Raw genomic sequence first — 26063 nt, 5'->3', positions numbered from 1 at the left:
TTTATCTAACACAGAATGTTCTCAGAGGCATAAATAATGTCCTTAATCATCCTCTTCTCCGGAGTGCGCCTCAAAATCTTCAAAGTCTGTGTCCATCATTGAAATACTGAAGTGCTGCTTGCAGATGTTCTTCTGTTATGACACTGTCAGCAGCAACATCAGTGCTGTCATTGTCACTACCATTTTCAAATGCTATTGACCTGATACTCCAGCTCATGTATTTGCTTCTGACTTAATTTTGTTCCATGCTGAAAAAAAAATGTTACAAACACTGCCCTCCTCTCCATAGACTAGACTTACCATTGACGAACAGCTGTGAAAATCAAAATATATGCAACTGTCTCTGCGTGGCTCTACTGTCTACTCAGCATGGGCATGTTATATCTGTACATTTCCTGAATGCACATGTCCTTTCTGTTTTCAGTACGATAGCATGGTATATGTGTGAATGTATTATATACGCATACTGATTTTTTTTTTATACGTTATTTATGCATGAAAATAGGATAAATGGAAACACAGCAATTGGAAATGGGAATGAAACTGTGTTGCCTGTGGAGAATGTCATTGCAGGTCAGAGTGCTGTGAATTTCAAGATTTATTGGTTATAAACAGAAAATTCAATTTTTCCATTAGGGAAGTTCCACTGTGGTTTTACTGTTAAAACTGAAAATTAGAAGCTGTAATACTTCACATAGCTACCACGGCAAGTGGTATCCCAGTAGCACAAAGTACCCCTTAGGTCACCAGTCACTTGCTCAGTACTGAGGTAAGTACATTAATCCACTGAGACATGTAGAGACCTGGATCCCATATATACATGGGAAATCTGAACTGTGTTGGTGTTTGTAGAGCAGTTTTTCTTTAATGTTAGGTCCAATTCAAAGAGTTTATGAATGGATAGGAAAGAGTGTGGCTTATGAGAAAAAGTTTACAAGTTTAATTAGTGAAATGAGTTTGGGCTTTTGGTATATGAAAAGCTAGGTATTAGAAATCTGCTTGCCAGTGCTTGTTTTTACCATTTTCAAGGGATGAATAAAAACAATATAATAAATGTAAATAAATTATCAATAACGGTTCTTTTAAACACCAACTTTCATTAACAGCCTCAGGAAAGAAAAGATATCGCAGAAAAAGTAGATGGAGTGCCGGAACCATTGCAAAGAGAAAGAAAATGTCCCAGGCTAGCAAGGATAATAAAACTGAAGAAGGTGATGAAGCGGAGTTTGATGGAGCTGAAAGCCTTGAAAATCAGGACTCCAGCATGGATCAAACTGAAAATGAAGTGAATGGTGATTCTTCAATGGATGCTGAAACAGAAAATGTTCTTGAAAATCTGGCCAGTGTTCCTAAGAACAACCCAAAGGCTGACGAGGAACGTGGTGTTCTTGATAATTCTGTAGAATATCTTAAAAATTATGCTATGAATGAAACTGCTGGTTCAGAATACACAGGAAGGGAAACTGAAATGGGGAACAAAGAATCTTCTAATTTCCAAATGGGAAATATTGCACAGAATGGTGATGCCAGAGGTAAGTAGCATACAACAGCATACTTAGACCAATTGACGCACTCGGTCTGCCTGGTGGTTCCCAGTTATGTTACTCTATTTATTTATTTATTTGTTGCATTTGTATCCCACCTCTTTGCAGGCTCATAGTGGCTTACAATACATCATGAATAGTGGAAGAATGTTAGTAGATAAATATTTGGTATTGCAGGATCTTGGTCAGCATGATAATAAAACAAACAAAATAAACGAAGTCATAGTATGTAAAGATATCTCCTTCTGTCACTGTACAGGCTTGACTATCTACACCACTGTAGCTGGAGTCCTTACCTTTCCTTGTGTTTGTTTATTCATTGACTTGATTTACTGCTATGCAGAACTTGATCAAAGTTTACAATATTTAAAAACAATTAAAATCCAAGGAAAGAAACACCATCTAATAATAGAAAAAGAGTTCCACACACACCCTAAAAGGGAAATAAAGGAGGAAAGCTTAGCTAAGTCAAGAAAAAGCAAAGCTAGGGTAGGCTATTCCCTATCTCTTGGGCCCATCAGTGCAATTTACTGGAAAACAAAATCATAATTTAAGGACCATAAGCTAATTTAAGAAAAAAATTGCCTCATTGTGCTTGACTACCTGCAGGCTATTACTCTATTTTACACATCAAATTTGTTTTTTCCTCTTATATCCTTTGCAGTTTTATGTGATGAACATACATGTTTTCATATAGCATTTAGGCCTCTCCCTCAAATTCTTTTACCCAGTCTTTCCCCCATGTTCTTACAAGTTTTCTGTGTCTGTTCCAAGAATGCTTAAATTCTGTCAATAGTAGAGAAATAGTGGAAATCAAACATCTATTTCTATAGTGTTTCTAGACATAATACAGTACTGTATGTATACACAGGAAACAGGCCTTGCCTCCTAGAGCTAACAATCTATTTAAGACAGAGAAACAGGGCAAATAAAAAAGTTTTTGTTATGGGAAATTGTTAGCAGGAGAGTAAGAAGTTAAATTTTCAAATCAGCCTCTCAAAGGTGGGCTTTCTGGCTGGATTTGGATGAGGGCAGAGAGGGGGCATGTGTGTGTTCCAAGCATGGCGTGCAACAGTGTGGGGAAAAAGTAAAGTTTATGGTGGATGAGAAGGGCAAGATAAGTGACTACACCTAAACCATCAAGCATGTGATGTCCTCCGAAAGCTTCTGGCCAGACTTATGTTCTCCCAAGTCCAGAAATATCTGGAGTCCTTACTGTGCATGTGCTACGTCTCCCACACTGGACCCCCTAGCCTGCCAATCTTGTTCATCTGCTCTAGAGAACAGATCTACACTGCTTTTCCAGAGGGGGTAGGATGAGAAAGAAAAATAGGACTAATATAAATTAGAGAAGGTCATGGATCCAGAATACAGTCTCGTACCTCTCAGATCTAAAGGACCCGACAGTTGTACTGGTGGATAAATTATTTTCTCAGAGGACAAGCAGGCTGCTTGTTCTCACTGATGGGTCGGCGTGGTCGGTGGCCCAGGAACGGCAATTCTTCATAGGAAAATAAACAAAAACTTTGCCAGAGCCTTCAAGCATAGGTACAATCCTCCTTCTCAACAGCCTTCTCAGGCTCATCCCCAGCGCGCTCGTTCTCGCCAACAGCGTGTGCCAAGGCAGGCCCCTGTGGCTCCCCAGCAAAAGCAATGGACGGGCTTTTGACTGGCTCCAGTTGAGCATAGCCGCTGTAAAAGTGTCCGTGCCGGACGACTTACCAGTCGGAGGGAGGTTAAAACTTTTTCACCAAAGGTGGCCTCTTATAACCTCAGATCGGTGGGTTCTTCAAATAGTCCGGTTAGGATACTCCCTCAATTTGAAATCCAGACCTCCAAATTGCCCACCGAGAGCTCAATCCTTCAGCTTCCAGCACAGGCACGTACTTGCAGAGGAACTCTCCGCCCTTCTCAGCGCCAATGTGGTTGAGCCCGTTCCACCAGGGCAAGAAGGGCAGGGATTCTATTCCAGGTACTTTCTTGTGCAAAAGAAAACAGGGGCGATGCATCCCATCCTAGACCTAAGGGCCCTGAACAAATTCCTAGTCCCATAAAAGTTCAGGATTGTTTCCCTGGGCACCCTTCTTCCCATGATTCAGAAAAACGATTGGCTATGCTCTCTGGACTTAAAGGATGCTTATACACACATCCCAATACTTCCAGCTCACAGGAGGTATCTTCGATTCTGTCTGGGAGCACAGCACTTCCAGTATTGTGTGCTACCTTTTGGTCTGGCGTCTGCGCCCAGGGTCTTCACAAAATGTCTGGCATTAGTTGCAGCGTCACTGCGCAGACTGGGAGTGCATATGTCCTCTTATCTCGACAATTGGCTGGTGAAGAACACCTCAGAGGCAGAGCTCTATAGTCCATGCAGATGACTATTCAACTGCTGGAGCTACTCGGCTTTTATAAATTACCCCAAGTCCCATCTTTCCCTGTTCAGAAACTGGAATTTATAGGTGCTCTTCTGGACTCATGGACAGCTCGTGCCTATCTTCCAGAAGCGAGAGCAAACAATCTTCTGTCTCTAGTTTCCATGGCCAGGGCGTCTCAACAGATCACAGCTCGACAAATGTTGAGACTTCTAGGCCATATGGCCTCCACAGTCCATGTGACACCCATGGACCCATGGCCCATCTTCACATGAGATCAGCTCAATGGACCCTAGCTTCTCAGTGGTATCAAGCTGCAGGGGATCTAGAGGATGCAATCCAGCTGTCCACTGATTTTCACAGTTCCCTTCAGTGGTGGACAATTCGATCCAATTTGACCTTGGGACGTCCCTTTCAAATTCCTCAGCCACAAAAAGTGCTAAGAACGGATGCATCCCTCCTGGGGTGGGGAGCTCATGTCGATGGGCTTCACACTCAAGGAGTTTGGTCCCTCCAGGAAGCAGGTCTTCAGATCAATCTCCTGGAGTTGCGAGCAGTCTGGAACGCTCTAAAGGCTTTCAGAGATCAGCTGTCCAATCAAATTATCCAAATTCAGACAATCAGGTTGCCATGTACTACATCAACAAGCAGGGGGGCACCGGATCTCTCCCCCTGTGTCGGGAAGCTGTCCAGATGTGGCTTTCGGCCCACCGTCACGGCATGTTTCTCCAAGCCACTTATCTGGCAGGTGTAAACAGTCTGGCCGAGAGACTGAGCAGGACAATGCAGCCTCACGAGTGGTCGATCAATTCGGGCATCGTACGCAAGATCTTCCGAGAGTGGGGCAACCCCTCGGTGGATCTTTTTGCCACTCAGATCAATCACAAGGTTCCTCAGTTCTGTTCCAGACTTCAGGCCCACGACAGACTAGCGTCAGATGCCTTTCTCCTTCGTTTCGGGAAGTACCTTCTGTATGCATATCCTCCCATACCTCTGTTGGGAAGACATTGCTGAAACTCAAGCAAGACTGCGGGACCATGATTCTGATTGCTCCTTTCTGGCCGCGTCAGATTTGGTTCCCTCTTCTTCTGGAGTTATCCTCCGAAGAACCGTGGAGATTGGATTGTTTTCCAACCCTCATAACTAGAACGAGGGGGTGCTTCTGCATCCCAACCTCCGGTCTCTGGCTCTCACGGCCTGGATGTTGAGAGCATAGAATTCGCTTCCTTGGGTCTCTCTGAGGGTGTCTACCGGGTTCTGCTTGCTTCCAGGAAAGATTCCACGAAGAGGTGCTACTTTTTCAAATGGAGGAGGTTTGCCGTCTGGTGTGATATCAAGGCCCTAGATCCTCGCTCTTGTCCTACACAGACCCTGCTTGAATACCGTCTACACTTGTCAGAGTCTGGTTTCAAGACCAACTCCTTAAGAGTTCATCTTAGCGCAATTAGTGGTTATCAACATGTAGAGGGTAAGCCTATCTCTGGACAGCCTTTAGTTCGCTTCATGAGAGGTTTGCTTTTCTCAAAGCCCCCTGTCAAACCTCCACCAGTGTCATGGGATCTCAACGTCGTTCTCACCCAACTGATGAAGCCTCCTTTTGAGCCACTGAATTCCTGCCATCTGAAGTACTTGACATGGAAGGTCGTTTTCTTGATGGCTGGTACTTCAGCTCGTAGTCAGTGAGCTCCAAGCCTTGGTAGTGCATGCTCCTTATCTCAAGCATCATGACAACAGAGTAGTCCTCCGCACACACCCTAAGTTCTTGCCGAAGGTGGTGTCGGAGTTCCATCTGAACCAGTCAGTTGTCTTGCCAACATTTTTTCCCCATCCTCTTACCTTCCCAGCTGAACGTCAGTTGCACACCTTGGACTGCAAGAGAGCATTGGCCTTTTACGTGGAGCGGACAAGCCCCTTCAGACAGTCCACCCAAATGTTTTTCTTTTGATCTCAACAGACGGGAAGTCGCAGTCAGGGAAACGCACCATTTCCAATTGGCTAGCAGATTGCATTTCCTTCACTTATGCCCAAGCTGGGCTGAATCTTGAGTCATGTCATGGGCTCATAGTGTTAGAGCCATGGCAGCGTCGGTGGTCCACTTGAAGTCAGCCACTATAGAAGAGATTTGCAAAGCTGCAACATGGTCATCAATCCACACATTCACATCTCACTACTGCCTTCAGCAGGATACCCAACATGACAGTCGTTTTGGGCAGTCGGTGCTGCAGAATCTGTTCGGGGTTTAGAATCCAACTTCACCCCTCTAGGCCCATTTTTATTCTGTTCCAAGCTGCACTCTGTTAGGTGTTTCTGCTTTAGGTCAATCTCGGTTATGTCCTCGCCATTGCGAGGCCCAATTGACCTTCTTTGTTTTGAGTGAGCCTGGGTGCTAGGGATACCCCAGTCGTGAGAAGAAGCACCCTGCTTGTCCTCGGAGAAAGCGAAGATATATACCTGTAGCAGGTATTCTCAGAGGACAACAGGCTGTTCTCACAAACCCGCCCACCTCCCCTTTGGAGTTGTTCTTCTCCTTACTATTGCTTTTTGACCTAACTGAGCGGGGACTCTCGCGCGACGGGCGGGAAGACAGCCGCGCATGCGCGGTGCTTGTGCCCCACGCGCTGGAAGGCTCTGGCAAAGTTTTTGTTTATTTTGCTATGCAAAATTGCCGTTCCTGGGCCGCCATGGATGCCGACCCCATCAGTGAGAACAATCAGCCTGCTGTCCTCGGGGAAAATACCTGCTACAGGTATGTATCTTCGCTTTACTGCAGCCTCTCTCCCTAAACCAAGAGACTCCAAAGGTGTATCAACAGGTGCCAATGATTGTGACAGCAGGAGTGACAAACCTTCTAAAATGGCACCAGTTGAAGGGAATTGCTACAAAGTACTCAGACTAAAGGTAATGTACAACTGCTTACCACTAAAATGGCAATTTTCACTTTGGCAGGCCGATATGATTCTACAGCTTCTATCAAAACACTACTGATACCTCAGTTAAACCCAGTGGTGTGCTGATAAATGTTTAACAGGCTCTTCCCCCCCCCCCCCCCCCCCCCCCATACAAAACAAAACTGGGTCACTTAGAGCATCTCTACTCTTCCCTTACCATGCTTAGCAGAGGGGAGGGCTTAGCTGCCAGACCACAAGTGGGTGTGAGTGATACTCTCTTCCCCTCCCCGCTGGCTGTGGCAAGGAGGAAGTGACCCACTGCACAAAAGGTCACTAATCACTTCCTCGGAGTGGAGGAGTAGCCTAGTGGTTAGTGCAGTGGACTTTGATCCTGGGGAACTGAGTTCGATTCCCACTGCAGTTCCTTGTGGCTCTGGGCAAGTCACTTAACCCAAAAAACAAGAAGAACGGAAGATGTACAGAAAGACCAAACTAAAATCACAGATGTAAAAAAGCCAAATGAATTTGGCTTTTTTACATCTGTGATTTTAGTTTGGTCTTTCTGTACATCTTCTGTTCTTGTTTTTTGATGTTTTTTACGGGAGATTTGGACTCTTTGTTGCTGCAAGTCACTTAACCCTCCATTGCCCCTGGTACAAAATAAGTACCTGAATATATGTAAACCGCTTTGAATGTAGTTGCAAAAACCTCAGAAAGGCGGTATATCAAGTCCCATTTCCCTTTCCCTTCCCCTCTCCTGCGCCCAGAGATGCCAAGGGTGGCCCTTCCCAATGCTGGAGATTTACCTCAATGCTAGAGATTGAATGCCAAATGAGTGAGATTTTTCTTGCGAGCCCCAGCCATGTTTAAAACTAGTTCTAGCGGATGCACATTCCAAAGACTGATATATTCCAATCAATAAATAGAAAATAAAATTCTTTTTTCTACCTTTGTTGTCAGAGATGCCAAAGGTGGCCCATCAAGAAGTGATATCTACCACCCTAATAAGTGAAATTGAAGGTCAATGAGTGAGTTTTTTTTCGCAGTGCATTTAATCTATAAATTTGAAATGGTAGTGAAGGGACTGAAGTCCAAGGACTGAAGTCCAAGGGACTGAAGTCCAAGTGCTGCTGGCTACACTTATTGAAAAGTAATGCCTTCATGTGTCTTCATGGATGACATATATTTTAAACACAATTATTTTAAACACTCAATACTAAACCACATACAAACCTATGGAAACAATTCAACTGTATTTAAAGGTCCCTCTTCTGGCAGTATCTCATGATTTAAACTTGATCACACACGTCTACTTCAACACACAACAGATTCTGCAACTTTTCTAAAACCCCGTCTGATGTTATGACAAACTAAAATTAGATTAAAATGTTGGTGTCACCTCAGTAAGGCCAACACATAATCCATCCACTACAAAACACTATACAGAAACTTGTGTAAAAACACTTTCAGAACCTTACCTTAACAGCACTAAATCTCAAGACTCAAAAAGCGTCAATCTTATGCAAGAAAAGGCAGCACTCTAAATATTATACCATGCCCTAAAACACCAAATCACTACCTTTTGAAAAAAACACAAGACTGCAATAAGATCTTTACACATGCACAACATACTAGCAGAGTACTACACCTTTTTCCAGTGATTCTACAGAACGCTAGGGATCCTCAAACTCTCTTCCCTAAGAAATTAGATTGTACAATCTGTTTGTATGAACTTATACATGTTTACATAAATTGAGGGTTTCTCGGTGTATGAAAAACTATTTTAGAGATTCTACCATAGTAAAATGTTTGGAAATCAGTTGGACACACACATAAAAAACAGGCCTTCAACAAATATGAAACAAGGGACCATACATCAGTAACAGAGGTATGAAACTGAACTTGAAACCTCAGGCAGTCACTCTGCACACAACAGTAATAGAGAGAAACAAATGCAAAATACCAGAGAGAGGCATTTTCAAAAGCTGACATACTCCAATTAATAAATTCAGAATAAAATACTTTTTTCTACCTTTGTTGTGTGAGCATTTTATTTTTCTATTCATGTTGGTCCTAGTGTTTTCTTTTCTGCTTTTTTTCCTGTCTGTGCAGCCGGGAGACAAAGATTACCTCCACCACCACCACCAAAAACAAAAATGCATTTTACAACCAGACTTGAAGAAGAAAAATAAATAAAACTGGAAAACATTGACACATTTAGACTGACTCTGGACTTCTGCATGAAGGTAGCTCTACCCTCATTATTCAATATCTCTTTTAAAAGGTAGTAATAAGCAATATTAAGTGAATTTTTAAAATATACAACTGCATTTCACAAAACAAAAAGATCAAGTAGAAACCAACCTCAGTGGCTTCAACTTTTTGATGTGCCATCTCCTGTTCTCAATCTAACTTCCATGGCTTCAACATTTTCACATGCTATCTCCTGTTTGCAGTCTAACCTCCATGGTTTCCTTTGAATCAGCCTGCCTTCGGGCCTTCCCTTTAATGCGACTCACCCTTGCGGAAGCAGGAAGTTGCATCAGGGAGGGCAGGCTAATTCAATGGAAGCAGTTCTGCTACTGGATCTGGTGGCAAGGGAGAAAGTTACAGGAACCAGGGGGTGGGATGGAGAAGGACAGACACTAGAAGGGGGGAGGAGGAAAGGGAGAGATACTGGATACCGGCCATGTGCCAGACGCCAAAATCGCCTCCTCTCAATGCATGAGAGGAGGGGGCTTTGGCGTGTGAGCTGGATCTATGGGCCCAGTGCATGTGATTTAGTGTATATGTGTGCCGACTTAGACTCAACTGTTTATGTGAGCTGAGGGATTGTGGTTCACATGAACAGTTGGGTCTAAGGTGGTGCAGGAGGAGGAATTGACCTGATATGACCTCTTGTTCCGTGAGCTGTGCTAGAGGGCTCAACAACCGGCTCGCAAAATTCATAAAAAATTAACTGGCTCTTGCAGGCTGGCTCCAGCACATTACTGGTTACTCCCATCCAATAATTATTATTATTATTTGTTACATTTGTATCCCACATTTTCCCACCTTTTTGCAGGCTCAGTGTGGCTTACATATAACCGTTAACTGCGTTAGCCGATTCCGGTCTGAACAAATACATAGTATGAATGAATGCAAACTGATATTGTGGTAGAATGAGGTATGTGTATGGTAGGTACAATTGGGGGGAACTTAGGATGGGAAAGGGGGAAGAAGGGTCAGGTAATGTCCATTACGGTCTTTGGTTACATTGTGTCGCAAGTGTCCAGGTATTTTTATGTTGGGTCGGCGGGGTATGCTCTTCTGAACAGGTCTGTCTTTAGTGCTTCCCGAAAATTTAGGTGGTCGATTGTGGTTTTTACTGCTTTTGGTAATGTGTTCCATACTTGTGCGCTTAGGTAGGAAAAGCTGGATGCATAGGTGGATTTGTATTTGAGTCCTTTGCTGTTTGGGTAGTGGAGGTTTAGGTATGATCGTGCACATTTTGTGGTGTTTCTGGTTGGCAGGTCGATAAGGTCTGTCATGTATCTCAGTGCCTCGCCGTAGATAATTTTATGGACAGTTGTGCAGATTTTGAAAGTGATGCATTCTTTGGTAGCCAATGCAGTTTTTCTCTGAGTGGTTTGGCGCTGTCAAAACGTGTTTTTCCAAATACAAGCCTGGCTGCTGTGTTTTGGGCAGTCTGAAGTCACAATCTCAACTAGATAATTGGATTATATACAATCTTTCTCTTTCTTAGACCACAAAATAAGTAGGGAGAGTGAAACAAGACAAGGAGATCAATTAAACAACAGAAAACAAAACGTGGTATTAACCTGATTATCCCCAGTTATTATTTATCTGAATCATTATTCCACATTGATCGTCTGGTTGGCTTCTTCAAACCCAAGACGGTGTGTAGTCAATTTCGTTGGAAACATACTTATTGTCCAATATTAGTGGAAATAATTCACCTGATTTCATTTTTTTCTCTTTTAAAACCAGAAATTATTTAACAATACAAACACTTGAATCTCTAATCCAGTTCCCACTGATTAAGGTAATCCCAGTTTCACAGGCTTCACTCCTTTTGAATTACTAATTAATAGGACTCATTTCAGAGGAAAAAACTTTAGGAGTCATACTTGGAACTCTGGGAAAACAACAATCTCGATATTAATCATCTATAATATTCATTTTGTTCAAATTCGGCGTAATGTTTCTAATAAGGATTTATATCTAGGATTACAGAAAGTCTGGGGAAGTAATTTAAATAGAAACCTAACAAAAAATGAATGGGGAAGGTTTTGGTCATCAACAGTTTCAGTATCCAAGTTGGCCTCTGTCACCCAGTCTTTTTTTTTTTTTTTTTTTTTTTGTAGTACATAAAGCATTGTGGACCCCAAGTAGATTGGCAAAATTATCAGCAAATAAATCATATGGAAGTTTTGTCATGTTTGGATGATAACAGGTACACCACCACACGTTACACTATTGTCCTAATTTAAAAGGGAATTGGGATACCGCCTTTCTGTGGTTTTTGTAACTACATTCAAAGCGGTTTATATAGTATGTAGAGGTATTTATTTTTGTCCGAGGACAAGCAGGCTGCTTGTTCTCACGACTGGGTTGACGTCCACGGCAGCCCCCACCAACCGGAAGAAAACTTTGCGGGCGGTCCCGCACGCAGGGCACGCCCACCGCGCAAGCGCGGCCGTCTTCCCGCCCTTGCGCGACCGTTCCCGCTCAGTCTTTTCTTTTCCGCGCTGGAGAGAGCCGCGTTCGTCTCTCTCTGTGTCAGCCCCAGAAACCGGATCGCGCTTTCGCCGCGAACTTTTTTCTCTTCGTTGTTCTCCGTTTTTCTCTTTTGTGTGAAAAAAAAAACCGCTGAACTTTGTTTTCCCTCGTCTTTTAGCGGGGGCGTCTCGTTGCGGCCTTGTGGCCGCGCGGTCGATTTAGTTTCGAGGTGTGATTTTTACCGCCACCATCGACGACTTTGACTTCGCCGACGCAATTTTTCCGTCGATGTCCTCGAAGGTCCCGAGTGGATTTAAGAAGTGTGGTCGGTGCGGCCAGCATATCTCGCAGACCGACACCCACGCTTGGTGCCTCCAGTGCCGCCTCCAGTGCCTCGGGCCGGAGCACGATACCAAGACGTGCACCTTGTGTCTCGGTCTCCGGAAACGGACAAGTAGTGAGGCAAGTTCTTCGGGACCGTCTTTTTGGAACTTGCGCTGACCCCTCGACTTCGACGGCATCGGTATCGACGGCCGGATCTTCGGTACCAGTATCGATGTCCACGAAATCGGCATCGACCCCAGGAGCACAGGTCCCGTCGGCCCACCGGCTCTCCGGAGACGGCAGGGGTGAGAGGCCGCGTGGGCAATCGGCCCCGGTCACTCCCTCTACCCAGGGCCCTCGAGACCGAACCCTGTCGGACCCGATTCCTCGAGGCCGAGGGGAATCCACCTCCTCCTCTTCTGTCCCACCGAGCGCCGATGACGGGCACCGTAAAAAGGCGAAGAAACACCGTCATCGGTCGCCCAAGACGCATCCGGCTCCCGGCGCCAGGGATGAGTCGACGCCGAGGAAGCGGCAGCGTCGAGAGGAGAGGTCCCCCTCTGTCGTAGAGGTATCAGCACGTCAGGGTGCCAGCACTTCGGTGCAGTCTCCTGGACCCGAGCAGCTTCCGGCACCGACACCTCTACCGGCCCCTTCGTCTTTCCCGACAGCGGGCCTGGACGAGTGCCTTCGAGCCATCCTTCCGGGGATCCTGGAAGGGCTGATGCGCCAGACTGTGCCAGCGCCAGGGGTGCTTGTGCCCTCGGCGCCGTTGATGGAGGCGCCGGCGTGCTCTAGCCTGGTGCCGAGGCCTTCGACGCCGCTTGCGGCGCCGGTCTCGACCGCCACGCAGGTGGAGTCGACGTCGATGGAGGGAACTTCATCCCCGCCGGCACGGGAGTCCACCGCTCGACGACGCCACCGAGGTCTCGGTGCCTCGACGTCGAGCCAGGCCCGGTTGAGGACTGAGCTGCAGGAGCTCATGTCCGACACCGAGGAAGAGGCCTCTTGGGGGGAGGAGGAGGACCCCAGATACTTCTCCTCAGAGGAGTCTGTGGGCCTTCCCTCCGACCCCACTCCTTCACCTGAGAGAAAGCTCTCGCCACCTGAGAGCCTCTCCTTTGCCTCCTTCGTCAGGGATATGTCTATTTGCATTCCCTTCCCCGTGGTCTCTGTGGATGAGCCGAGGGCTGAGATGCTCGAGGTCCTCGACTATCCATCACCACCTAGAGAGTCCTCCACGGTGCCGTTGAACAATGTCCTCAAGGAGACACTGCTTCAGAACTGGTTGAGACCGTTATCTAACCCCACCATCCCCAAGAAAGCGGAGTCCCAATACAGGATCCACTCGGACCCAGGGTTAATGCGGCCCCAATTGCCTCATGACTCGGCGGTCGTGGACTCTGCTCTCAAGAGGGCACGGAGTTCGAGGGATACCGCCTCGGCGCCCCCGGAGCGGGAGTCTCGCACTCTGGACTCGTTTGGGAGGAAGGCCTACCAATCTTCCATGCTCATGACCCGCATCCAGTCTTACCCCCTCTACACGAGCATCCACATGCGGAATAATGTGAAGCAACTGGCGGACCTGGTCGACAAGCTCCCTCCAGAGCAGTCCAGGCCCTTTCAGGAGGTGGTCAGGCAGCTGAAGGCGTGCAGAAAGTTCCTGTCCAGGGGTATATATGACACCTGTGACGTGGCATCTCGTGCTGCAGCCCAAGGTATAGTGATGCGCAGGCTCTCATGGCTGCGTGCCTCTGACCTGGACAACCGCACCCAGCAGAAACTGGCCGACGTCCCTTGCCGGGGGGATAAAATTTTTGGTGAGAAGGTCGAGCAGTTGGTGGACCAACTACATCAGCGGGAAACCGCCCTCGACAAGCTCTCCCACTGGGCGCCTTCAGCATCCACCTCAGCAGGTGGATGTTTTTCCCGGGCCAGGCAGGCTGCGCCCTACGCCTACAACAAGCGTAGGTACACCCAGCCGGCCCGAAGGCCTCATCAGGCACAGGGACAGTCCCAGCGCGCTCGTTCCCGTCAACAGCGTGCGCCTAAGCAGCCACCTGCGCCTCCACAGCAAAAGCCAGGGACGGGCTTTTGACTGGATCCATGGGAACATAGCCGCCATCAAAGTGTCCGTACCGGACGATCTGCCAGTCGGAGGGAGGTTAAAACTTTTTCACCAAAGGTGGCCTCTTATAACCTCCGACCAGTGGGTTCTCCAAATAGTGCGGTGCGGATACGCCCTGAATTTGGCCTCCCCTCCACCAAATTGGCCTCCGGGAGCTCAGTCTTTCAGCTCCCAGCACAAGCGAGTACTTGCAGAGGAACTCTCCGCCCTTCTCAGCGCCAATGCGGTCGAGCCCGTGCCACCCGGGCAGGAAGGGCAGGGATTCTATTCCAGGTACTTCCTTGTGGAAAAGAAAACAGGGGGGATGCGCCCCATCCTAGACCTGAGAGGCCTGAACAAATTCCTGGTCAAAGAAAAGTTCAGGATGCTTTCCTTGGGCACCCTTCTGCCAATGATTCAGGAAAGCGATTGGCTATGTTCCCTGGATTTAAAGGACGCATACACTCACATCCCGATACTGCCAGCCCACAGACAGTATCTCAGATTCCGTCTGGGCACACGGAATTTTCAGTATTGTGTGCTGCCCTTTGGGCTCGCCTCTGCCCCACAGGTGTTCACCAAGTGCCTCGTGGTGGTTGCAGCGTATCTACGCAAGCTGGGAGTGCACGTGTTCCGATATCTCGACGATTGGCTGGTCAAGAACACCTCGGAGGCAGGAGCTCTCCGGTCCATGCAGTGCACTATTCACCTCCTGGAGCTGCTGGGGTTTGTGATAAATTACCCAAAGTCCCATCTCCAGCCAGTCCAGTCTCTGGAATTCATAGGAGCTCTGCTGAATACTCAGACGGCTCAGGCCTTCCTTCCCGAAGCGAGGGCCAACAACCTCCTGTCCCTCGCTTCCCAGACCAGAGCGTCTCAGCAGGTCTCAGCTCGGCAGATGTTGAGACTCCTAGGTCATATGGCCTCTACGGTTCATGTGACTCCCATGGCTCGTCTTCACATGAGATCTGCTCAATGGGCCCTAGCTTCCCAGTGGTTTCAAGCCACCGGGAATCTAGAAGATGTCATCCGCCTCTCCACCAGTTGCCGCACTTCACTGCACTGGTGGACCATTCGGACCAATTTGACCCTGGGACGTCCATTTCAAATTCCACAGCCCACGAAAGTGCTAACGACGGATGCATCTCGCCTGGGGTGGGGAGCTCATGTCGATGGGCTTCACACCCAGGGACTGTGGTCCCTCCAGGAAAAGGATCTTCAGATCAACCTCCTGGAGCTCCGAGCGGTCTGGAACGCACTGAAGGCTTTCAGAGATCGGCTGTCCTGTCAAATTATCCAAATTCGGACAGACAATCAGGTTGCAATGTATTACATCAACAAGCAGGGGGGCACCGGATCTCGCCCCCTGTGTCAGGAAGCCTTCGGGATGAGGCGTTGGGCTTGCCAGTTCGGCATGCTCCTCCAAGCCACATACCTGGCAGGCGTAAACAACAGTCTGGCCGACAGACTGAGCAGAGTCATGCAACCGCACGAGTGGTCGCTCCATTCCAGAGTGGTACGCAAGATCTTCCGAGAGTGGGGCACCCCCTCGGTGGACTTTTTCGCCTCTCAGACCAACCACAAGCTGCCTCTGTTCTGTTCCAGACTTCAGGCACACGGCAGGCTAGCGTCGGATGCCTTTCTCCTTCATTGGGGGACCGACCTCCTGTATGCTTATCCTCCCATACCTTTGGTGGGGAAGACCTTACTGAAGCTCAAGCAAGACCACGGCACCATGATTCTGATAGCGCCTTTTTGGCCCCGTCAGATCTGGTTCCCTCTTCTTCTGGAGTTGTCCTCCGAAGAACCATGGAGATTGGAGTGTTTTCCGACTCTCATTTCGCAGAACGACGGAGCGTTGCTGCACGCCAACCTTCAGTCTCTGGCTCTCACGGCCTGGATGTTGAGGGCGTAGACTTCGCTTCGTTGGGTCTGTCTGAGGGTGTCTCCCGTGTCTTGCTTGCCTCTAGGAAGGATTCCACTAAAAAGAGTTACTTTTTCAAGTGGAGGAGGTTTGCCGTTTGGTGTGAGAGCAAGGCCCTAGAACCTCGTTCTTGCCCTGCACAGAACCTGCTTGAATACCTTCTGCACTTATCAGAGTCTGGCCTCAAGACCAACTCAGTACGGAATCACCTTAGTGCGATTAGTGCTTACCATCTTCGTGTAGAGGGTAAAGCCATCTCTGGAGAGCCTTTAGTCGTTTGATTCATGAGAGGCTTGCTTTTGTCAAAGCCCCCTGTCAAGCCTCCTGCAGTGTCATGGGATCTCAATGTCGTCCTCACCCAGCTGATGAAACCTCCTTTTGAGCCACTGAATTCATGCCATCTGAAGTACTTGACCTGGAAGGTCATTTTCTTGGTGGCAGTTACTTCAGCTCGTAGGGTCAGTGAGCTTCAAGCCCTAGTAGCTCATGCTCCGTATACTGAATTTCATCATAACAGAGTAGTCCTCCGCACTCACCCTAAGTTCCTGCCAAAGGTGGTGTCGGAGTTCCATCTTAACCAGTCAATTGTCTTGCCAACATTCTTTCCCAGACCGCATACCCGCCCTGCTGAACGTCAGTTGCACTCATTGGACTGCGAAAGAGCATTGGCCTTCTACTTGGAGCGGACACAGCCCCACAGACAGTCCGCCCAATTGTTTGTTTCTTTTGACCCCAATAGGAAAAGGGTCGCTGTCGGGAAACGCACCATCTCCAATTGGCTAGCAGATTGCATTTCCTTCACTTATGCCCAGGCTGGGCTGACTCTTGAGGGTCATGTCACGGCTCATAGTGTCAGAGCCATGGCAGCGTGGGTGGCCCACTTGAAGTCAGCCACTATTGAAGAGATTTGCCAGGCTGCGACGTGGTCATCTGTCCACACATTCACATCACATTACTGCCTCCAGGATACCCGACGCGACAGTCGGTTCGGGCAGTCGGTGCTGCAGAATCTGTTTGGGGTTTAAATCCAACTCAATCCTCCAGGACCCGAATTTATTCTGGTCAGGCTGCACTCTGTTAGTTGTTCTTCGTAGGTCTATTTCTGTTATGCTCTCGCCGTTGCGAGGTTCAATTGACCTGGGTTCTTGTTTTGAGTGAGCCTGAGAGCTAGGGATACCCCAGTCGTGAGAACAAGCAGCCTGCTTGTCCTCGGAGAAAGCGAATGATACATACCTGTAGCAGGTGTTCTCCGAGGACAGCAGGCTGATTGTTCTCACCTACCCTCCCTCCTCCCCTTTGGAGTTGCGTTTTGATCATTTACTTGTCATTCAACTGAGCGGGAACGGTCGCGCACGGGCGGGAAGACGGCCGCGCATGAGCGGTGGGCGTGCCCTGCGTGCGGGACCGCCCGCAAAGTTTTCTTACGGTTGGTGGGGGCTGCTGTGGACGTCAACCCAGTCATGAGAACAATCAGCCTGCTGTCCTCGGAGAACACCTGCTACAGGTATGTATCATTCGCTGTACCTGGGGCAGTGGAGGGTTAAGTGACTTGCCCAGAGTCACAAGGAGCTGCTGTGGGAATTTTTCCCAGGATCAGTCCGCTTTAAAAAGAGTGCTCTGCTGACTTCCAGAACAAAAAAACTTCCATACTGCCTGCCATTTGGCTGTTTGGTGTTTTCTAACTGCCAACAGTCTTTCCATCTCACACACATGTTTCAATTTGTTGTACCATCTCTTAACTGAAGGGACCCCCTGATGTTTCCAGTGTTGAGCAATTGTCACTTTTTTTTTGTTCAGGAAGTCAGCAATGTTAGAGAATGAGTATTGTTCGTAAGTGAGCAGATTATAAACAGACCTATGTATGGGATGTGGGGGGGGGTGTAGGGGACAGGAGGGGATTTGGAGGGGGAGGAGGGTTCGGGTAAGGGTTAAAAAGTTGATATAAAATATTGAAGTACCAGAGGGTACATTTGACTGAAATGTTGTAATAGCAACGAGTGTTGACTGGTCTTATGCTTGCTTGACTTCTGAAGTTGATATGCACAGACAGCTTGATACCTATTGTATGTTGTCTATTGTGAATTTCAAATGAAGACTTCTTACAAATCAAAAAAAAAAAAAAGTGCTCTGCAGGGCCGCCGAGAGGGGGGGGGGGGGGGACAAAATTCCCCGGGCCTCCAAGGGGGGGCCTGGCGCCACTTAGCAACCAAGCCACAGTCCCCTCTAGTCGCCCCCCTCCGTCCACCACCGGGCCGGGCCCACCTGAACTCAAATCATAGCGCCTCACCTCGACCTCGCTCCATTTGAAAGAACCGCAGCAGTGGCAGTCTGCAGATGGCCTTCCCTCCCTGTGTCCCGCCCTCGCGCAAGTTACATAAGTACATAAGTAATGCCATACTGGGAAAAGACCAAGGGTCCATCGAACCCAGCATCTTGTCCACGACAGCGGCCAATCCAGGCCAAGGGCACCTGGCAAGCTTCCCAAACGTACAAACATTCTATACATGTTATTCCTGGAATTTTGGATTTTTCCAAGTCCGTTTAGTAGCGGTTTATGGACTTGTCCTTTAGAAAACCGTCCAACCCCTTTTTAAACTCTGCTAAGCTAACCGCCTTCACCACATTTTCCGGCAATGAATTCCAGAGTTTAATTACACGTTGGGTGAAGAAAAATTTTCTCCGATTTGTTTTAAATTTACTACATTGTAGTTTAATCGCATGCCCCCTAGTTCTAGTATTTTTGGAAAGCGTGAACAGACGCTTCACATTCACCTGTTCCACTCCACTCATTATTTTATATACCTGTATCATGTCTCCCCTCAGCCGTCTCTTCTCCAAGCTGAATAGCCCTAGCCTCCTTAGTCTTTCTTCATAGGGAAGTCGTCCCATCCCCGCTATCATTTTAGTCGCCGTTCGCTGCACCTTTTCCAATTCTACTATATCTTTCTTGAGATGCGGCGACCAGAATTGAACACAATACTCAAGGTGCGGTCGCACCATGGAGCGATACAAAGGCATTATAACATCCTCACACCTGTTTTCCATACCTTTCCTAATAATACCCAACATTCTATTCGCTTTCCTAGCCGCAGCAGCACACTGAGCAGAAGGTTTCAGTGTGTTATCGACGACGACACCCAGATCCCTTTCTTGGTCCGTAACTCCTAACGTGGAACCTTGCATGACGTAGCTATAATTCGGGTTCTTTTTTCCCACATGCATCACCTTGCACTTGCTCACATTAAACGTCATCTGCCATTTAGTCTCCCAGTCTCGTAAGGTCCTCTTGTAATTTTTCACAATCCTGTCGCGAGTTAACGACTTTGAATAACTTTGTGTCATCAGCAAATTTAATTACCTCGCTAGTTACTCCCATCTCTAAATCATTTATAAATATATTAAAAAGCAGCGGTCCTAGTTCAGACCCCTGAGGAACCCCACTAACTACCCTTCTCTATTGTGAATACTGCCCATTTAACCCCACTCTCTGTTTCCTATCCTTCAACCAGTTTTTAATCCACAATAGGACATTTCCTCCTATCCCATGACCCTCCAATTTCCTCTGTAGCCTTTCATGAGGTACCTTGTCAAACGCCTTTTGAAAATCCAGATACACAATATCAACCGGCTCCCCTTTGTCCACATGTTTGTTTACTCCTTCAAAGAATTGAAGTAAATTGGTCAGGCAAAATTTCCCCACACAAAAGCCGTGCTGACTCGGTCTCAGTAATCCATGTCCTCGGATGTGCTCTGTAATTTTGTTTTTAATAATAGCCTCTACCATTTTCCCCGGCACCGACGTCAGACTCACCGGTCTATAATTTCCCGGATCTCCCCTGGAGCCTTTTTTAAGGCTCGAGGGCAGGACACAGGGAGGGAAGGCCCGAAGGGAGGCCATCTGCAGACTTCAGCTGCTGCGCTTCTTTCACACGGGTCGAGGTGAGGCGGTATGATTTGAATGCAGGGGGCCCGGAGGTGGACGGATGGGGTGGGTGGAGGGGGCGGCCTTGCCCCAGGCCCGGCCCAGTCTCTCGGCGGCCCTGGTGCTCTGTGGCATATTCACTACCATACTTGATTTGTTAACAATGGAAAGGCATTGTGCATGCCAGGTACGCACCCTGTAAAATCAAAATTTGGTCCATCTGAAGTGAATAACTCATTGAAATGTCTGAAAGTTTTTGCTTATTTTTTTTCTTGTGCAGTTTCTCATTCTTTGGATCCCCCCATGTTTGAGGGCTTTTATGCTAGTGGGTGATTTGTTTTCCTATATTTAATTTCTATTATATAATTTTGTTAGCATTAGCCTTTTATGTACAAGTGTTACTTGATGATTGTAATATATATTTCTATAAATATTAAATAATCTATAATTCTATAAACATACAATAATTAAAAAATTGGATCTTAAGGAGGTTTTCTTTAAGATTTGGAAATCTTTAACCCTCCAAGCTTTTAAAAGATAATGCCTATGTCTTTGATTTCTTATTAACAATTACTTTGAAGCTGATAATTGCTAACTGGAATAACAATACCATAGTGGATGTTCATATGTGCTTAGAATAATGCGTGTGTTGCTAAAATTGTGAATTAGTGGGAGAAAGGTAGAAATGCTCATCTGTATCAAGCGAAATGGGAAAGGCTAGATTTTCTATATTGTCTCAAACTAAGTTGGTAAAACTACTATTGTGTATAGCCCTTCTGCTGTTAATGTGTTATTTTGTTATGCATATTCATCTTAATGGAGGGGGGGGGGGGGAGTTGAGTTGTCCCTATTTCTCTATTCTTCCTTGATCAACATTTACATTTTTTTTTCTTGCACAGAGGCAATTAGGTGAGCTGAGAAATCATAGTGGAGGAGTGGCCTAGTGGTTAGGGTGGTGGACTTTGGTCCTGGGGAACTGAGGAACTGAGTTGGATTCCCGGCACAGGTAGCTCCTTGTGACTCTGGGCAAGTCACTTAACCCTCCATTGCCTGCCGCATTGAGCCTGCCATGAGTGGGAAAGCGCGGGGATACAAATGTAACAAAAATAAAAAATTAAATAAATATGGGGTAAAAAAAAAATGAACCTTGAGTATGTTGGGAATGGTCTTGTTTAGCTTCCATTGCAGCACAATCTCTTTAATAAACTCGTTGTTAAGGGACCAAATTGCAGGTTAAGATGTAGAGCTCCAGACAAGGACTGCAGAAGATGCTTTTCAGGAATTAAAGAGCATTCACAAACATTCCAGCCTAGTTCAGTGTTCACTGTGTTCAAAAACTGTTATGTAGCACTAATTTCTTTGCTGTTTTTCCATTCTTTTAATTTCAGATGTCCACATTTTTCATATGACGCCTGCTAGACATTCCCAGGTAGAACAGCAGCACTTCGTACATGTTGAAAAAGCTATGGAGATTCTCTCAGAACCAGCTCCTCTGTTTTATGTAGACCACCAGCAGCTTAAGGTGCATCAGTAACTACCCAACGTTTGATTTTGTAGTAATTCTTAACTGAGCAGTAAAAGATCATGGCTGTTTAAAAAATGCAAGGCCACTGCCGTGGATATTTAGCTTATGCCATTGGGTCTCTGTTTTATGCTGTTCGTTACATGAGGGTCATTCTATAGGGAGCCACCTAGTTGTAGGTGGCAAGAATTCATGTAAATGGCAGCGTATTGACTTCTGGTAGAATACAGATTGGTGGAAAAGTACATACCTTGATTTGATGGCACAAACTTGGCCAGTGTGCATAGATGGAGGACACAAGTGCATGTATAAATTATAGAATATTGTATTTCCATTACGTCCCAAGGATCAGTCTAGACACACATGGGTTGTGACCATCCGCCAGCAGGTGGAGGTAGAGAACCCTAATGAGTTGCGCCTCATAAGCTCCTGCACTTAGCAACCAAGCCAGTATTATCTTTCTCCAGCAGGTGTGGTAGCAGCTCTTGTGCGCTGTGGTGACTTCTGTGTGGCGTCCTGTCCTGCTTGCAAGTTCAGTTGAGTTTGTGTTGAGACTATCCTGTGTCTTGGGTGTAAACCTAGTGGTCTAGGTCACTTCCTGCTCCCCTGTTGCCACTTTCTATCTGTTTCTCATGCCTCTATCTTTAAAAACAATATATATATAGAAAACTAGCCACTGCAGTTCTTCTTGAGAGCGTTTGTGCTGTGGGAAGATTATGGGGGTTTAGTTCCTTGGAGGTCATGAGACTGGCTGTTTTCTGTTAAGCATGTCCTTATGCGCTATCTTACCGCTACCAATGATTTCAAGTGGTCTGATCATATTTTTATCCTCTTTACGGGACCCCAGAAGGGTTTGCCAGCCTCCAAAGCGACAGTGGCTCGATGGCTTAAGGAGGCTATTTATTTGGCTTACATTCTGAGGGGTAAATCTGCTCCCATGTGCGTCAAGATTCATTCTCCCAGGTCTTTGGTAACTTCTTTGGCAGAGTCTAGGGCGATTTTGTTGGCAGAGGTCTGTCAGTCAGCGAAGTGGTCATCTTATTCCTTTGTTAAGCATTACCGTTTGGATGTGTGTGCTCGAGCAGATGCTTTCTTCGGGGTTACAGTTCTTGATACAAGGATATCACAGTCCACAGGTACCCTTCTTAAGGATTGCTTTTGTACATCCCATTTGTCTGGACTGATCTTGGGATGTAATGGAAGGGAAAATTAATTACCTGATAATTTTCTTTCCTTTAGTCCCAAAGGATCAGCCCAGTGCCCGCCCTTCTGTGATGGTTTCAGTTTTTCCAGGTTATATGTAATTTCGGGTGTTTGTATTGTTCTGGTTCCACTATTTCTAAGGCACGAGTTTTGCCCTTTATTTCATAGTTCTTTTTCTATCTAGAAGCTGGAGTTCTTTCTGTGGAAATTCTTTCATGGCTTTATCGAATATTGGCTTGGTTGTAAATGCAGGAGCTTATGAGGCACAACTCATTACAGTTCTCTATCTCCACTTGCTGGTAGACAGTCGCAACACATTTGTCTGGACTGATCCTTTGGGACTAACAGAAAATTATCAAGTAATTAATTTTTTTGTGTGTTCTAACTCACAGCTAGGCGTAGGCACCCTGTTGTAGAATTACCCTCTAAGACAGTGCTGCTCAATCCAGTCATCGGGGCAGACCCAGCCTGTCTGGTGTTCAGAATATTCACAATGAATATGCCTGAGTGACATTTGCCTGCATTGCCTCCATTGTATGCAAATCATAAGTACATAAGTATTGCCATACTGGGACAGACCAAAGGTCCATCAAGCCCAGCATCCTATTTCCAACAGTGGCCAATCCAAAAAAGTACAAAACATTTTATGCTTCTTATCCCAGAAATAAGCAGTATATTTTCCCAAAGTCCATTTTAATAATGGTCTATGGGCTTCCTTTAGGAAGCCGTCCAAACCTTTTTAAAATCCCGCTAAGCTAACCGCCTTTACCATATTCTCTGGCAATGAATTCCAGAGTTTAATTACATGTTGAGTGAAGAAAAATTTTCTCAGATTCGTTTTAGTATTCAACAGTTTTTATTGATGACACATTCAATGCAAACCATATGCTAAATATTGTAACATCTGATTACATACAGTCAATTTGAGAAACTTCAACATTTATTGGCGACTGAAAACCGTCATCAAATTCTTAAATGAACAATTCAAGCCCCCCCAAACCCCCTTCCACCCTCTAAAATAATTAAAAAAGAAAAACGGAGAGGGGTTCCAACCAAGACGGGACACTCGCGACTTAAGGCCTCCCCACCCGGCAGGCACTAACGTTCCAGATGTTGTAATGGGGCACCTCAACCCTCACCAAGTCAGCCATCAAACTAAAGAGAATTTAAGAGCAGAATCCTGACCATGGGCGTAGACTGGGGGGGGGGGGGGCGAGGGGGGCAATGCCCCCCCAAACGATGACGACGTGACTGGCGCTAGTAGTTTAAAAATAAAAAAAAAAACAAGCAGGCACGCACTCGTCTTCGTCCACTTCACTTCCCTGCCCTCTCTGTCTGTGTCCTGCCCGAAAGGAAATGACATCAGACGAAGGCGGGACGCAGACAGAGAGGGAAGCAAAGCGGACGGAGACGAGTGTGTCTGTCTACCCCCTCTCTTCCTCCCTCCCTCTGGCACAGGCAGCAGTCTTCTTCAACTTTTCTATGTTCCTGGCAGCGGTAACGACATACACGCTGCCTTCGGCTCTGCCCCAAAGCCTTCTCTTCAAGTTTCTGTTCCCGCATAGGTGGGAACAGGAACTTGAAGAGAAGGCTTCCAGGGCAGACCGAAGGCAGCGTGTATACGTCGCTACCGCTGCCAGGAGCACAGAAAGGTTGAAGAAGACTGCTGCCTGCGCCAGAGGGAGGGAGGAAGAGAGGGGGTAAACGGAATCACAATCCTGGACCTCGCGGGGGGGGGGGCAGCAGAGGGAAGATGGATGGAACTGGGAGGGGGGGAGCAGAGGGAAGGAGCAAGAGATGGATGGGACTGGGAGGGGTGGGGAGCAGAGGGAAGATGGATGGGACTGGGAGGGGTGGGGAGCAGAGGGAAGGACCAGGAGATGGATTGGACTGGGAGGGGAGCAGAGGGAAGGAGCAGGAGATGGATGGGACTGGGAGGGGTGGGGAGCAGAGGGAAGATGGATGGGACTGGGAGGGGTGGGGAGCAGAGGGAAGGAGCAAGAGATGGATGGGACTGGGAGGGGTAGGGAGCAGAGGGAAGGACCAGGAGATGGATTGGACTGGGAGAGGAGGTGAGCAGAGGGAAGGAGCAGGAGATGGATGGGACTGGGAGAGGAGGGGAGCAGAGGGAAGGAGCAGGAGATGGATGGGATTGGGAGGGTGGGGAGCAGAGGGAAGCCTACTGGAAAGAAGACTGCATAAAACAAGACACTGGGACCAAAGCGAATAGAAAAACTAAATGATCAGAAAACAAAGGTAGAAAATAGTATTTTATTCAGAATTTATTAATTGAAATATGTCAGCTTTTTGAAATGTGCATCTGTGATATTTTGCCTGTAAATTTAAATTCCTTCATCCATATTAGCATATTCATTTGCATATGTGTATATGCAAATGAATATTCTAATATGCTCCGCCCCATCCTTTGCCCTCGCCCCCCCCCCCCCCAAATGAAACAGTCAAACTACGCCTATGCTCCTGAACTTATGCGGAAGGGACTCTACATATACATCCCACACTGCATGAAAAATGTTTAATCTTTTAGGGGTTTGCCTAGCATATTGTTGCTCTAGAAGCATCAAGGCATGCAATCGATTTCTCCATGCCCAAAAGGATGGGGCTTCCTCCCCAACCCAGACCCCATGAATCACTTTCTTGCCCAGAACCCCAGCTTTCCGAGGAAACAGTATTTGAGACTGATTGCGGATGCGAAAGATTTCATAATTATCCAATAATACAGCTGCAGGAGAAAAAGGTAAGTCGCAGCCCAATAGCCTCCCCAAGTAATTTAAAATAGTTCTCCAAAAGACCTTCACCCTCCGGCATTCCCAAAAGGCATGGAAAAATGAGTTAGGCCCTTGCTGACATTTCTGGCAAATCGGGGACTCTACCGCCCCTATCTTGAACATTCACAGTTGAGTAAAATATGCCCTATGTAGAGTCCGAAATTGACACTCTCTCAACTCAGTGCTCACCGAGATCTCAGGGATCTGCTTAATAAGCTTTAGAGGCTCTATGACAATACCTGACCTCCTCAAATCCCAGCCCCGCCTAGCAGTCAGGTCATCATAGTCCAAGTTTGGGAACTCGACTGTAATGCCTTATGCAATCCAGAAACAAGATAGACCCCATCCCAAAATTTATCAAAGAGTGCCTGTAAACTTGCACCCAAGGACGGAACAAGGGCCATCTGATTTAAGGAAAGTACATAATGACGTAATTGAAGATAAGCCATCAAATCCCGTAACTCTGCAACCCCCTTTGTTAATAAGACTTCCCAGGAGAACAACCTACCTTCAGAGTCTAGAACATGTTGCAACAAAAAAAAAAACTCCCCTGTTTGCCTATCAAGTGAAACTAGCGTTCTCCCTCCAGGGAGAAAACTGCATATTGCCTCCAATCGGAAGCTGGTCCGAAATGTCAGGCCGACCTCCCAGCTGCAAAATCAGGAACCGCCAAGTCTGACGCAACGATCGGAGTAATAAACTGTGCCTCAGCCACAGCGGGAGGGAACTCAAGGGGCAATGCAAGAGAG

At 46.9% G+C, this 26063-nt stretch overlaps 1 protein-coding gene across 3 annotated transcripts in view; it reads left to right on the top strand.

The window, feature by feature from the left end:
• ATAD2 (ATPase family AAA domain containing 2) overlaps nt 1-26063 on the top strand; it is a 393801-nt gene that overhangs the window by 342580 nt on the left and 25158 nt on the right. For all 3 annotated transcript variants that reach the window (XM_030218745.1, XM_030218753.1, XM_030218736.1), the window contains exons 25-26: nt 1107-1532; nt 21192-21325. In XM_030218745.1, the coding sequence (XP_030074605.1) occupies nt 1107-1532; nt 21192-21325 (560 nt within the window). The remainder of the gene's footprint in view (nt 1-1106; nt 1533-21191; nt 21326-26063) is intronic.

Source organism: Microcaecilia unicolor, chromosome 1 (assembly GCF_901765095.1).
Source record: "Microcaecilia unicolor chromosome 1, aMicUni1.1, whole genome shotgun sequence".
Lineage (NCBI taxonomy): Eukaryota > Metazoa > Chordata > Amphibia > Gymnophiona > Siphonopidae > Microcaecilia > Microcaecilia unicolor.
This window is presented reverse-complemented; position numbering and strand designations above follow the sequence as displayed.